The sequence below is a fragment of the Schistocerca nitens genome, chromosome 8 (genome assembly GCF_023898315.1).
Source record: "Schistocerca nitens isolate TAMUIC-IGC-003100 chromosome 8, iqSchNite1.1, whole genome shotgun sequence".
Lineage (NCBI taxonomy): Eukaryota > Metazoa > Arthropoda > Insecta > Orthoptera > Acrididae > Schistocerca > Schistocerca nitens.
Window position 1 is genome coordinate 385,101,686 of NC_064621.1, and position 16,085 is coordinate 385,117,770.

Below are 16,085 nucleotides of genomic sequence, written 5' to 3' on the forward strand. Positions count from 1 at the left end.
GTCAGAGATAGCAGTAGTGTGTATGAAATGTGCTTGCTTGTGTGAATATGTGAGAGTGTGAGTGTGAGTGTGAGTGTGAGTGTGTGTGTGTGTGTGTGTGTGGGGGGGGGGGGTCTTTTCATTGTGCCTGTCTGCAACTCAATGTGTCATCTTCATGGCGAGTAGCAATCTATCTTTACGTAATATTGTTCAGATACACTGACCAGCCAGAACATCATGACAGCTTACCTAATGTCCCCACCCTGACATGCATAAAAGCAGTGAAGTGTCGTGGCATGGAAGCAATGAGGCCTTGGTAGGTCGCTGGAGGGACTTGGCACCATATCTGCACACACAATTCACCTACTTACCATAAATTCCAGGGGGGGGCGCATGAGCTCTGATGCCACTTTCAATCATATCCCAGTTGTATTCGATCAAGTTCAGATCTGGTGAATTGGTGGGGCAGCACATCAACTGAAATTTGCCACTGTGTTCCTCAAACCACTCCATCATCTCACTCCTGGCCTTGTGATATGGTGCACTATATTGCTGAAAAATGCCACTGCCATCAGGAAATAGGATTGTCACGAAGGGGCGTATGCGGACTGCAACCAGTGTACGATAGTCCTCGGCCATCACAGTGCCTTGCACAAGCTCCACTGGACCCATGGATGCCCACGTAAATGTTCCCCAGAGCATATTGGAGCCACTGTCAGCTTGTCACCATCCCATAGTATAGGTGTCACGGAGCTGTTCCCCTAGAACACCATGCAATGTTCTGCCACTGTGCCAATGTCTAGTGCCGATGGTCACATGCCCATTTCAATCATAGATGACGATGTAATGGCGTTAACAATGACACACACACGGGTCGTCGACTGTGGAGGTCCATCTTTAGGAGTTTTCAGTGCACTTTGTGTTCAGAACCACTTGCATTCTGCTCAACACTAAAGTCTGATGTTAGTTCCGTAACAGTTTGTCGCCTGTCCTGTTTTAACCATTTGCCCAGCCTACAACGTTTGACATCTGTACTGAGGGTTAGCCGCCCAACCCCACAATGTCTGGATGTGGTTTCACCTCGGTTTTGTCACGAGTTGAAGACACTCACTACAGCACTGCTTGAACAACCAACAAGTCCAAAATGCTTGTGCCAAGCCATTACAATCTGCCCTCGCTCAAACCCACTTAGATCGTACACCTTCCTCATTCTACACATGGACAACAAGCTCACTGATACTATGTGCACCATGCATGTGTGTGACTAGCAGTCATTCCTCGCCAGGTGATGCTGCTGTTGCCTGGACGGGTTTATATCGATAGTAGGTATGAGATGGACTTCTGGAGAAGATTGGCAAGAATCTCCAGGAAAGAGAAGATAAGGAACACCGAAATAATAAGGAGAATGGAAATAAAAGAAAGAGTATATAACGTGATGGATATGAAGAAATTACAGTGTTGCGAGCATGTACGATGAATGGAGGAAGCCAGAATATCAAAATTGATACTGGAGTGGAAACCAGAGGGGAGAAGAAGAAGATGATGACCTATGACCATCTGGCTCCAAAATGTACAGCACACAATGAGGCGAATGGGCACAGAGGAAGAGGAGACACAAGTTCAAAACACCTGGAAGAATATTTTGAAAATATAGTTAAAGAATGTTTATTCCTTGTATAGTAATTTCCGAGTAAATTATTATGTTGGAGAAAAGCCTCTGTAGTGAAGAAGACCTCAAAATAATAATAATAATAATAATAATAATGGTAGGAGGTCATAATGTTCCGATGATCAGTGTATAATATGTATACTTACAAACTTGTTAATAAATTTTCTTAGTAACATGAAGTAATTTTTGTAGTATACAACTAATGAAAGATCTTTACTTGATGTTGTAAACATATAAACTTCCCTTTTCCATTCCCAAAATACTCTAATCTCATTACTGATCAGTGTTTTTTGCACGTCTTATTACTGTCCTTTCCGATTTGTTTACTAGGAAAGCTATTTTTCAACAATGACACAAGTTTACATGGAATACATTATATGTGACAATAATTTTTGGTTCAAATGGCTCTGAGCACTATGGGACTCAACATCTGAGGTCATCAGTCCCCTAGAACTTAGAACTACTTAAACCTAACTAACCTAAGGACATCACACACATCCATGCCCGAGGCAGGATTCGAACCTGCGACCGTAGCGGTCGCGCGGTTCCAGACTGAAGTGCCTAGAACCGCTCGGCCACACCGGCCGGCGACAATGATTTTTCCTGCCTGTAAATTGGGCTCTGTCTATCTTTTCTCAGGTACATTTAAAATCTTTTGCACTGAAGCAATTAATTATACTTAAACTGTATGATTCAAACCAAGTTTCTAGGTATTTTTTCTCTCGCATTACTTTAGAAAATCTACAACTGAATCACCACAGTCATTATTTGCTCATCTGGTCTGACAGATAGCATAAAAAATAATCAGGATGCCTCACAGTCAAAGTCTTGCAGGAAGTATCTATATACAGTCACAAGTGCTTGCTTCTGTGTCCTGATATTTCCAAATTTTACTTATTTCAATTTTCCTAAATTGCTGACCTGCCTTTATATAAGTGGTAACAACTCCTTTTCTATATTTACTCTACAAAATTAATATTCTACTGTATAATAACTTACACTTAACTTCCTTATCCCAGTGGTTATGTAGTGTTCAGGGAGGCACAAGATATTATTATGCATTCGTGATCTTTATGTGATTTACCTTATTTAATTCCACGATATTCTCATGAAATAAGCTAATGCTAAATTTGAGGAATTTCTTACAAAATATGTAGAAATTTTCTATCATTGTAATTCCCATGTACAATTGTATGTATAAGTAGAAAACTGAAAAGAAAAGTCACATATGCCTTTGAAAAAGACAATATTTTTACATACTGGACATTCTGCTGCCTTGTGTCTGACTAATGGGGTTAACAATTTTCTGCATTTTATGTAATGTGGTTTCTCATTCCTCCCACCATCTCACTATCCACTGCCAAAAGATACACCAGGCGATTCTCCTACATACTGAAGAGCTGCAAGTATTTTTTAATAACTTCTTTTATTTTCCTATTCTCTAATTAGTCATGATACAACACTGAACTTACCTCTTGTATCTTATCCTTTAGTTCTTTGTTTTCACTCTTCAGAGAATTATTACTTCTCTCTAAATTATTCACCTTAGTATTCATGCTCTTTTTATATTCTGAGTACTCTTCCATGGCTTCTTCTTCCCGCATTCGAATGGCTTCAAGGTGATTTTCCAGTTCTAGAATCTAAAACAAATTGTTGTAGAGGGAATGGGTATTATTTCGAAGACAACTGAAAAAATACATCAAATAATCAATAAAGAAATCCCCTACAAAAACAGTGTGTAGAAAAATCCATTTTCAGTCACAAACAGCAATTTCCAAGACTAATATCAGGATGAATATTGTTTCGTTAACACTAGCAAGAATTTACACCATGCAGAAAAGCTGTCAAAGGGTACGTAGAAACTCTGAAATATGTAGTAGTGATATTCATACTATTCCATCATGACAAGCAACAAATATACTTCTCTTTACTTACAACCGTGTTGATGGTGCTGAATCAACAGTGCACATTCTAGATCATTTTATGTTACTGGTTTTCAATTTTGTCACTGTGTAATTCTACATCATTTACGTCCCTTCTTGTTTTCAGTCTTCCATCCATTGGTTAATTTCATTCTGGCCTATATTGTGCTAATCTTTTCATCTCTACTTCAACATCCTCAAATCTGTTGTACACAATACCATTTTTGTCTTGTCTTATTAAATATTTTCCAACTACTAGTTTTCCCAATGCCATGTTGGTTGAGCCGGCTACGTGTGAAGGGTGTGACTACTGGATTACAGGAGCATCAAAGTTAGAAGGGTGGAAGAGCACTTACAAGAAATTAAATTAGACTGGAGATGAAATCGCATTTGCATTCCATACATTTGCTGGACATGAATTTCCAGCAGCTACTGAATGCAAAGGATACTGCTGGTTGCACATGTAGAGTCAAGTAAGCAATAATGAAGCCTATTCATTTGTTTGTACATCACCAACAATTCTTTTTGTCAACTTAAGAGACCACTGGCCTTACTCGTGGAATGGAAGGAAGGAAGGAAGAAAGGATGGGGTTTAACATCCTATGAACAACATGGTATTTAGAGATAGAGCTAGAGTTTGGAATGGACAAGGATGGGAAAGAAACTACCAGCATTTGCCTCTTAAGTTATTTATCATCAGTTCTTTGATTACACAACTGGCAGCCAAGTACTGGAAAGAGTCACACCTGTCAAACATCTAGGAACCTGCTGCTACAGAAATTTGAAGTTGAACAACAATAGTAAAACTAGTCATTGGTAATTCAGATGACAGATGGATTCACTGAAAAATTCTGTGCAACTGAGATTCACCTACAAAGAAGGTAGATTATGAAACCCTCCATTGACATATTAATGATCACTGTTTATCAGTCATGGAACCATGCACGGTAGGGTGAATAGAAGAGGATGAAAAAGGCACAAATAAGAGCAGCATGTTTCATCACATGTTTATTTAGAAAGTATGAGAATATCAAGGAGATACTCATCCATCACTAGGGGTAGATGCTACAAGAGAGGCGTTGTGGGTTATGGAAACGTTTACTACTAAAATTCTGAGATTCCAGCTACATATTACCTAATTCCAAATATATCTTTTGAAAGAACTGTAACTGTAAAATCTAAGAAACTCAAGCTCATTCTTTCTGTGTATCATTCAAAAATGGGTTGACATTTATGACTTATCTCTTGTGTGCTCAGCCCCAGACTTCTGACTGCCATACATTGCTATATCTTTTCCATTACTGCCTGGCATATGAGAGAGGTGAGCTCATAGTGATGTTCCACAACTACTGTAATGACCACATCTGGCTTTCAGTCATACCTCTTGTCTGACACTTTTCTGTTGCATCTCCTCAATTCACTGACACCACCACTTTAATTCCTCTGTTGTCATGACATCCTTCCCCAGACTACTTCTGTGACATCTTTCAATAAGTGTGAGATTTTGCCGGCCTTTGTCATACTCGGTTTAACTACGTGTTGTTTCCCAATGAGATTAGACCCTGTTCTTCAAATGTTCTTCTGCTATGTGGACTTGTTGCTGATTGTTGCATTCTGCCTGGAATTAGCTCCAGCTATTGAGCCTCTCTTCAATGTTCATAACCACTGCTGGGCTGTCCCATCCAAGAAAAAGTACACATTTGCCAAGCACATCATGTCATCCCACTTATTGTATTTGGTGGCTCAGTCAAATCCTTAAAGCCATTTGTCAGGCCCTGACCAATGCCTCAGGAAAACACTAGTAGCTGACTTATCACTGTTTTGGAATCAGTATGCCTTCTGAATATAGGAATCTTAGGAACGATGTAATGCGTGTATTTCAACTCCTGTCCGTGTAGATGACGTCTCTTGTATTGCCTAATTGGAGCCACAGTGTAGCAGAATTTTTGAAGTATCACGTGTGTCCACCAATTTCATGTCGAAACCACAATCAAGTCAAAAACCAAAGACAGGATCATCAATGAAGTACAACACTTAGAACTGGAAGGATGTTTAGTACTGACACTAACATACAGCCATGACAGAACTGCACTCCCGGAAGAAAAGTGCAATTATTTATACAAATGTCAAATATTCCAGAATTAACAAATATTACAAACAAAAAATGTTTTAGGAACATTCCAGAAGAAGTAAATCTTAAATAACAAGTAACTGTTGGTGGTAGAGATCAAACAGGTGAACTGCAGCATGCCAAACAGCAATGGTAAACATTACACCAGACTGTGTGCACCATAGCTCAGGACAGTATTGGACTTTGCATGTGAATGAACTGAAGACTTCTTAGCAAATAGAATTCAGTACATTTTTTCCAATGACAGGAGACTTTATGGTGAGAAAGTCATCTTAGAGGTTTGATAAGACTGTTGTCACAATTTACATAAATGATCTGGCAGATAATGTCAGTAACTCTGAAATTGTTCACAGACCGTATAGCTGTACACAAGGGAGGTGCAATTACAAAATCTTAATTTTCACTCTTTTCCGGTAATCTGCTGACATCTTCACATGTCAAGTATTTTGTTGGATATCAGTGTTGTACAGGCACAATTTTTCGACAACATGTCAGTTGTTCTGCGATATATGAGTGGTGTCTATGCACAATAGTTTGACAACATGACCTACCTTCATCAGATACTATCTGAGACTACCTGTCGAGAGGAACAGGTCCAGTATTTATACCTACTGTCTTCCCCCTCCACTGACAGATCTATGTGCTCCATATGCAGTCTGTTAACACTAGAATCATCCTGACATTTTCCGTTTTTAGTCCAGCGTGTCTGGCAGCAATCTGATTTTCTGTTGTCAGAATGGTGCACCTGGTGCTCTGCCTGGGGTTTGGTCCCCATATCCACATGTTCAGTTCTTTTTGTTGAGTTCTCCCGCTGTGACCATTGTGTTTTGAATAACTTCAGTGCAGGATCCCAGGCTTGCTGAATTGTGTCACGAGCAGGGCTGTCTTGAAGACAACAGGCATGCTTGAAAGGGTCATCAAACAACAATCAGGAGTGCCAGTTCCACCAAGACTGTATGGACTGCCTAAGGTACACAAAAGTGGTTGCACCACTACACCCAATTGTCAGCAACATTGGCACATCATGCAATTTATTTGAAGACACTGCTCTGTCCATATATGGGGGAAACGTATTCATCACATCCGCAACTCGTAGGACTTCATATACACCTCAAGCAACTACACATCACGGAATCTGATACAATGGTTAGTTTTAATGTGGTCTCCCTGTGTAACATGGTACAACCAATAGATTCACTGGAACTTATTGCAGAGAAATTAGATGATTCCCAAATGGACCTGTTCAGGCATATACTGCCTTCAATGGTTGCAGCAGTAGAACTTAACACAAAGAAGAACTGAGAAAGTGGACATAAAGAATGAACCCCAGACAGAAAACCAACTGCACCTTACTGTTTTCAGTAAATGATGGAACTGTTCCACTCAAATCAAAGTCTATGGTAGCATCTGATGATGCTGAGTCATACTTTCAAAATACAAGGGAGGATCGGAAAGTAAATCACAATACCTTTTTTCTCACATGGTATTGCAGCTGGAATGTTGAAATTTCATGATGACATAGTTTGATGTTTGCACTACAGGGGGTATATTGTTTTCATGTTAATCTCTAATGAGAGAATCCTGAACTATGAAACAATCATGGCACGCATGTCACTGTCCTCAACTTGTGAAGAGCAGCGAAGTTTAGTTTGATATTTGTGGACCAAAGGGCATAAACCGAGTGAAACTGACATGGAAATGTGTGGTATGTATGAGGACGACGGTATGGACTGTAGCAATGACACCAAGTGCTGTGCATTCTTCCCTAATGGCCGTATGAACCTTAATGGTTTATGATGCTCTAGGTGGCTGGTAACAGCCGCAACCTCACAGAATGTCAGAGCCACTAAGGCAGCAATTTTGAAAGACCAGCATGTGCAACTGCAAACCTTACCACAGCAGTTCAACATTTCCTATGGTGCAGCGTACGATATTGTTCAAGACTCACTGAAATTTCGTAAAGTTAGTGCTTGGTGGGTGCCTAAGAAACTGACAGATAACCAAAAGGGCCAGCGAATGATGACAAGTTTGGATCACTTAACGCATTAGGCCGCAGAAGGGCACGACTTTCTGAAAGGAACTGTCACTGGTGATGAGTCATGGGCATACCACTACATGCGTGAAACCACGCAGACCTTTAAGGGCTGCTTCCACGATAGGAAGAAAATTCTAAGTGACTCAACCTGCTAGGAAAGTGCTTGAGAGTGTTATGGGATATGCATGCTGTGTTATTGGTGGGCTTTGCTGAACACAGGATCACTGTGAATGCTGCAGCCTACAATAAAACTTTGGTTCAGATGCGTCGTGCCCTTTGTAATAAATGCCACAACATTAATGCTGATGGTGTCAAACTTCTTCACAACAATGCTCATCCCTCATGCTGCTGCATCCGTTTGTGAGCAAATAGTCAAATTTGTGTGGGAGATCTGCAGCATCCACCATACAGTCCGGTCCTTGCACTGTCGGACTGACAAATGTTTTGGTTCCACGAAGAAATTCCTGGCCGGCCAACACTTTGCAACAGATGCAGAAGTGAAATCAGTAGTCCACAGATGGCTATACTCCAACAATGGACTTCTATGAACATGGCGTATTGAAATTGGTATCACACTGGGAGAAATGTGTTGAGAATGTGGTTGACGATGTAGATATAAACAAAAGTAAGTAAAGGATGAGAGTTCACTTGTGACTTTCTTTTTTTGTTTTGTTACCTATTACAATTTTTGGTAATAAAATAATTGTGCATTACTTTCCAATTCTTCTTGTATTATGTGTGGGTAATACTGATAGCCGGTAGAACACCTGGCACTTTCAAGGTGTCAATAAGAAAATTGCTGCAAATCATAGAAAGACCATCAAATTGTCAAAATTTGGATTAATCACCGACAGGTGCCCATAAATATAATAAAATACAGGGTGTCCCAGAAAGAACGACCCAATTTCAAATAGAATTATTTATTAGGAAGAAGGGCTTAACACTAACAAATTACATATTAAATTACTCAGAAAAGACAGCAGTTTATAAAAATCCATCATAAATGCTCAATATGTCCTCCATTGGCTGCACGGACAACATCTAGCCAATAGCCGAAATCATCCCAGGCTGAGTGTAAGGTGTCTTCTGTCACTGAAGCTACAGCAGCTGATATTCTGATTTTTAGCTCATCAATGTCACAAGGTAAGGGAGGAATGTAAAACACATTGATTAACGTATCCCCACAGGATGAAAACACATGGCATTAAGTCAGGGGACCTAGGAGGCCAAGAGTGTAAAGCCTGGTCTCACAGTCCTGTACGCCCTATTCAACATATTGAGGCATGTTGGCACTGAGGAAACTGCGCACGTTGTAGTGCCAGTGCAGTGGTGCTCCATCTTGCAGGTAAATGAAATTGTCAGAGTCACGACACTTAGACTCAAATGCTCGTCGGATTTGTTCCACGGTTTGTTCAGGAACGCATGGCCAGCCAGGACTTTTGCCATTACAGAAGCACCCTGTTTCTTCAAACCATTTATACCACTGTTTAATGTTCTTTGGTGATGGTGGTTTAGCAAGAAATCGAATATGAAACGCCTGCTGCAGTGCGATCACTGATTGAGTATGACTAAATTCAGTAACAAGAAATGCCTTCTGTTGCGTGGATGCCACATTGTGCGAGACTGGCTGCACGCTCCAGGTCAGCGCTCGTAGCAACATCTAGCGGATTTTTTCCGAAACTCTAGACCATGCTGATTACATCTAACGCTGTTTCAGTAACCTAGTGACATTTGTCTCAATATTATTACAAGTTAAAATTGGGTCATTCTTTTTGGGACACCCTGTATAACAAAGTATGCAAATAACCAAAGGACTTGAAAGTAGGCAATCACTGAAATTAGTTACAGCTGTCAAAATTTAGGTACAACTGTAAAACATCTAGATGTATCCACAGAATGCAGTTTACAGTTGAATGATCATTGCTCATCAGCCTAAGATCCTTACCAAGATGGATTAAAGGGAAAAGACAGAGAAAATTCAAATAACTTTGCCGTATGCCACACATTTAATGAAACAGAGAACTGCCATTGGTCTACATAATGTAATGTACTATAAGTACCAAAAGAAGTACAGACAAAACCTGAAAATCACAAGTGCATAGACGTATGTAAAATAGTCAAGAGAGAAGTTTCTACATGCTGTAATATGAAAACCGGAAATGAAAAGTGTTCTAAGTGTGAAATCTGACTTTTGTCAGGAGAATGAAAAAGCAAATTAGCTCTGTTTGAACATAAATGATTTGTATAAAAAAAAATTAAGAAGTTGTTTTCTTTTACTACAGGATTCTGCTGCTCACTGTATCACTCCAAAAACAATGACGCAAAGTACGTAATAAATACTTTATTAAGAATATTCTACATGCCATACCAGGAAATTGTTTTGTTTTAGGGTGCAAAAACAACTAGGGTCACATGCTCCCATTCAGAACCATAGAACAGGAAGACAAAAAAAGGAGATAAAACCAACTATGCATTAAGCCCAATCAACGGAAGGAAAGACAGCTAAAAAGAGGGACTTGGAAAAAGGCCCATAAAATACACCATAAAGGAATGTCCTTCACCGTATTGCTACAACAGATACACTCAGATGGCAAACATAAATAAGAATGTTAAGTGATTAAAAAAAAAATGCATTCTCTCAGGAAAACAGCAAACAGTCAAAGGTTGTGGGCAATGAGCACAAAGTTGTGAGGGAGTACCACTTAACAAGTGGCAATGGATAAAAAGACAGTGCCCAATACACAACCTACCTAAAATAATCTCCTCACAGCAAGAAGGCGGAAGGGAAGTCGTCCAAGTCGCTATGAGAGGCTTCATTCCCTGAAGCTTCTTTCCATGATAGGAAGACCAGTGGTGATGTCAAAGTGACACAACCTGCTGACAAACGGCAACACAAAGATCATCGAAGGGAATGGAAGAACTAATGGGCCAAGGCACGAGGACTGCAGCCTTTTCAGCAGTGTTAGCGGCCTCATTTCCCATCATACCAATGTGACCATGAACCGAGACAAACATCACAGCGGCTCCATCAACAGTGAGCAAGTGACAGCTTTTCAGGACCTGTTGCACTAAAGAATGGACGGTGTACAATACAGAGGCTCTGAAGGGCACTGACGGAGTCTGAGCAGATGACGCAATTGGAAAGCCTCCTGTGTCACCAGATCTACTTCATGGCCTGATACAAGGCAAAGAGCTCTGATGTAAATACTGAGCAGTGTTCCGGACGCCAATACAGAAAATCTTAGGTGCCAATGATGAAAGCACACCTGACACCACAGTCAGTCCGAGAGCCATCAGTGTACAGAAAGGAATTATCATGAAACTTATAGTGATGGAGCAAGGTTGGAGTAGTGTCCTTAGTAAGTGGATAAGGCCAAGGTGAACATGGGCTGCCACACGAAGCCAAGGTGGTGAGGGTTTCTTACCCACTGGGAAAGTGGTAAGCATGAAGTTAAGCTGCCGGAGCAAGAGCTGAAAGCAAACTCCATAAGATAACGGAGAAAAGGAACACGCCCCATACTGGTGATCTAAGGAGTACATCGAAGGAGGAGTAGGATTGGTGACCAGGCATGACAGACAAACAGCACGAGTATCTGATAAGGAGCAAGTCATGGTGGTATGACAGCGATAGTTCGGCAGCTTCTGAATACAGAATCTCAACCGGGCTAGTGTAAAAGGAGACAGTGGCCAAGTGGATGCCACAATGGTTGATAGTATTGAGACGGCGTAAAGAGGGAGGAATGTGCAGATGCATACATGGAACATCCATAGTCTAGTTTCAAATGGACAAAGAACCAGTATAAACAGAGGAGGGTGGGCCAATCTGTTCCCCAGGAAGTACCGCTGAGGACACGTATGACATTGAGGGCTGCGTACAACAGGCAGCCAGGTAAGACACATGGGAGGACCGAGAAACTTTCCTATCGAGCATGAGCCCTAGGAATTTCATAGTTCCAGGCCCAAGAAGTAAAGACAGTGGAAGAAACTAATTGTGCTGCCAGAAATTCATACAAACTGTTTTGTCAGTGGAAAAATGAAAGCTATTGTCAATGCTCCATGAGTAAAGCCAATCGAGACGTTGCTGAAGATGATGCTCAAGAAGACAAGTCCATGGAGAACTGCAACAGATCACAAAATTGTCAACAAAAAGGGAGCCAGAGATGCCCAGTGGGAGACAGGCCATAATAAGGTTAATGGTGATAACAAGGAGGCTGACGCTCAGGAGGGAAACTTGAGACACACCGTTTTCCTGAATAAAGGTGTCCACCAATGCAGAACCCACAAATACCTTGAAAACACGGTCTTTTGAAAATTCCTGAAAGAAAAGGGGCATACGACCATGGAAGCCCCAAGTGTAGAGACTACGGAGGATACCAGTCCTTCACAGGTATCGCAGGCTTTCTCCAAATCGGAAAACACGGCCACAGCCTGGTATTTCTGCAGACAACCATTCGTGACATGGGTTGACAAAACGACAAGATGGTCAACTGCATAACGGTGTGCTCGAAATCCACACTTTGCAGTGGTTAGTAAATTGTGAGACTCGAGCCACCACACTAGCCAGGCATGAATCATATGTTCCACCACCTTGCAAACATAGCTGTTGAGAGAAATGGGGTGATAAATAGAAGGAAGGTGTTTGTCCTTGCCGGACTCAGGTATGGCTATGACAGTGCCTTCATGCCAGTGCTTGGGAAATATGTCCTCTGCCCAGATGTGATTGTATGTACGAAGGAGAAAGTGTTTGCCTGCAAGAGAAAGGTTCTGCAAGATCTGAATGTGAACATTGTCCAGTCCAGGGGCGGAGGGTTGGGCTGAAGTGAGAGCATGATCTAAGTCCCTCTTACTAAAGGCGGCATTGTAGCACCAATGATTCTGAGAAGAGAAGGGTATCGCCCGAGCCTCCTCCACTCGTTTCTGATGGAGGGAAGCAGGTTGATAGTGGGTGGAGCTCGATATCTCCACAAAATAGCAGCCCAAGGTGTTAGAGATAGCAGTAAGGTCCACTATGACATCAGCTGCTATCGTCAGGCCGGAAATTGGAGAATGGATCTCAGCTACAGAGAACCATTGGTGGTTGGCCCACATGATGGAAGAGGGAGTGGAATGGTTCAAAGAACTAGTAAAGGAAATCCAGCTAGCTTTTTTGCTATCTGAAAGAATGTGACAACACTGTACACACGACTGTTTATAACAAACGCAGTTAGCCATTGGTAGTATGACAGTTAAAAATGTGGAGAGAATGTCTCCAAGCGCAAATTGCACCTCAGTCCACCAAGGGATTGGGACAGGGAGTGGTAAAGGGGAAGTGCAAGGAATGGAAATTTTGCGGTGGGAAAGATAATGTTTGTTAGATATTCTGGTTGGTCATCAAAACTGGGAAAATGTTGTTCATCAAAGGTCACCAGGGAGGAGTAAAGCTTCCAGTTGGCTCTAAAAAGCTGCTTTTTAGGTGTGCACACAGGCGGAGTACGAGTCAAGAACTGGATAGCGCACCGGAAATGGTCGCTCGAGTACGAGTCCAAAAGAACGAACCACTCGAGACGATGGGCAAGCTGGGCAGTGCAGAAGAAGAGGTCCAAATGGGAATAGATGTGCATGGAGTCTAAAAGAAACATGGGTACTCCCATGTTAAGGCAGATGAGGTTATGTTGATTGAGAAGGTCAGCCAAGAGAGCACCTCTCTGACAAGTTCTAGGAGAGCCCCAAAGGGGATGGTGCACATTAAAGTCACTGAGCAGCAGAAAGGAGTGACAGAGTTGCCCAAAAAGCTGGAGGAAGTCCGCCCTTGTAACACTGAATGACACAGGGGTGTAAACAGTACAAAGGGAAAAGGTGAAGTGAGGAAGGAAAATTCAGACTGCAACATCTTCAAGCCAGGTGGCCAGGGAGACTGTTTGACTATAAATGTCATCCTGGATGAGCAGCATGACTCCCCCATTAGATGGAACGCTGTTCTCAGGGGGGGGGGGGGGGGGAGGGGTAGGTCAAAGCAGACCAGGAAGAAATCCGAGAGCACAAAGTTGTCACTAGGATGCAAGTTTGTTTCCTGGAGGCAGAGACAAAGCGGATGCTGTGATTCCAAGGGCAGCCATAAGTCGTCTTTGTTGGATCGAAGGCCACAAACATTGCATTGGAGGAGAGCCATGACGAGGAAAGGGGAGGAGCAAAAAAATGAAGGGGTGTCACCTCCATGGCTGTTGAGTGCCAGCCTTCCAAGACTCACTGCTACAGGGTGCAGAGGCTGAGAATTCTGCTCCATGGGATCTACAGAGGCCTCAGCATTCTCCTTCTGTCAGTCTGCGGAGTCCAGGGCACAAAATGGTAGGCAGTGTGCACTGGTGACACGGAGGTCGGCCTGGCAAGTGTATCATTTGGTGACACCACTGAAGAGGACCTCCAATCAATGAAGGAGAAGACCGTTTGCCTTTGTTTGATTTCTTGGAGCCTTTATGGTTGGCAGAGGAAGACTCAGATTTGTTTGGCTAGAGGGACATAAGAAGTCTTTGAGGGAATACTCCTTCTGCCCTTTCCAGCCTGCCAGTTGTGTAGCAGATGACTTCACCCCATAAGGTGAAAGTTTGGTGGCTGGTCGCATAGCTGGAGGAGGAGACAGGGATGCTACCATGATACTGGGCAGTCTTACAGCTGTGGTGCTGAATTTGGGCAGTCTTACAGCTGCGGTGCTGAATTTGAGGTCACAGGTTGCATATTTGGCCAGGTGTTGACAGGGCATTCAAGTGTGTTTGTAACAATGACACTGGTGGCAGCACAATGTGTTTGGAATGTACGGTCAGACTGTGGTAGCTTTTTAACCAGCTTTGATATCTGACGGGAACATCCCTCTATCAAAAGTGAGAAAAAGAGTGTGTGTGGACACTACTGATCCATCTACCTTTTTTATCACCTGATGGACTGCAATAACACCCTGATGAGAGAGGTACATTTGGATTTCTGTCTCAGTCAGACTATCAAGCAGCCTAGTGTAAGTAACATGTGAAGGATTCAGAGTTTGATAGGCTTAAACACAAACAAGATAGGTATAGAGGAGTGAAGCTGCAAGTGGTGGTTGTGACAGAGAATCAGAAATAATCTCCAAAAGCAAAGTGTCATTGTGTAAATGAGAGCAGGAGTTCAAAGGCCGGCAACTGCACCAACACCTTTCTGGGTAATAAACAGATTTACCGTAGCAAAGAACTGACCATCTTCAGTACATGAAATCACAATGGTGCAGCTGGGAGGGTCTTTGTATCGTTAGCCTCATTCCGTTTACGTTTAGTAGATGTTGACTGTGAAGATGATGATTGGCTCACTGTGAGAAACACCCCCATAATTGCCACCATTTCCGATAGTGTGCTCCTTCCAACTGGGGGCCCCCTCTCAGAGGGAGGCGCACCCACCTCAGGTGATTGTTCACACCTCCTAAACACATGCAAACCCTACCTATCGACCCGAGGCTGAGAATTACACATTACCTTGTCACCTGCTATGTGTCAGACACATGGGCCGGCCTTCAGGAGTGCACAGGGAGGATGAAGAAAAAGAGGAACCTCAAACACCGAAGTGGAGGAAGGACAGGAGAAAGGGAATGACAAGAGAAAAAAAGAACAAAAAACAATGGAGAGACTGTTCTGATATTAGCTACTGAGAATGCAGAACACTTTCCCAAAAACATCCCAGACATGTTCCCTAAGGGAGGGAAAAAGAATATGAAGAGGACAGACATGCAGCATGCTGCAAAGGCTGGGACCCTGTGGTAACCACGAATGAACCTGCTAAAGAGTGGTGAACCCCCTGGGGGGAGGATCAGGAAACTGACTGGTCCTAAGTGCCAATAAGAAAGTGTTTACAAGCTGATTGTTGCAAAGAAGAAAACAACAACTATCCACTATCAATAATGCTATTTATTTACACAAACCGACTCAGTACTGATTTGGCCTGACACTTTTATCTCCAGATGGTTGTTCAAGATTATATCACATTTGTAGCTGTTTACATTACTTGTTGATTGTTTTTTCCACCACTGAATTTAACAAATGTAAACAGCTGTCTGAAGAGAAATATGTCAGCTTGAAACCGGTAGTGGTGCTATCTTCGTAAATAAACAGCATTATTAACAGTGGCTGGTTGCTGTTTTCTTTTTTGCAAGAATCGGTATCTTGTACTCAACCATATTCTCAAAAATGTCAGTTTTCAACAAAATAGAAGGCAGAATTTTTTTGTTCTACATGCACTTAACACTGAGGCATAACATTTCATTTGTGATAATACAAGCACAGTAACACAGTATTATGTTTTTAACTAGTAGAACCATAGTCAAGAAAACCCATTTATTATACCTTTAAAATT

The 16,085-nt window shown here is 42.1% G+C and overlaps 1 protein-coding gene across 1 annotated transcript in view; it reads right to left on the reverse strand.

Moving 5' to 3' along the window:
• LOC126199166 (mitotic spindle assembly checkpoint protein MAD1) overlaps nt 1-16,085 on the reverse strand; it is a 102,243-nt gene that overhangs the window by 74,398 nt on the left and 11,760 nt on the right. The window contains exon 3 of the mRNA XM_049935926.1: nt 3,121-3,288. Coding sequence (XP_049791883.1) covers nt 3,121-3,288 — 168 coding nt within the window. The remainder of the gene's footprint in view (nt 1-3,120; nt 3,289-16,085) is intronic.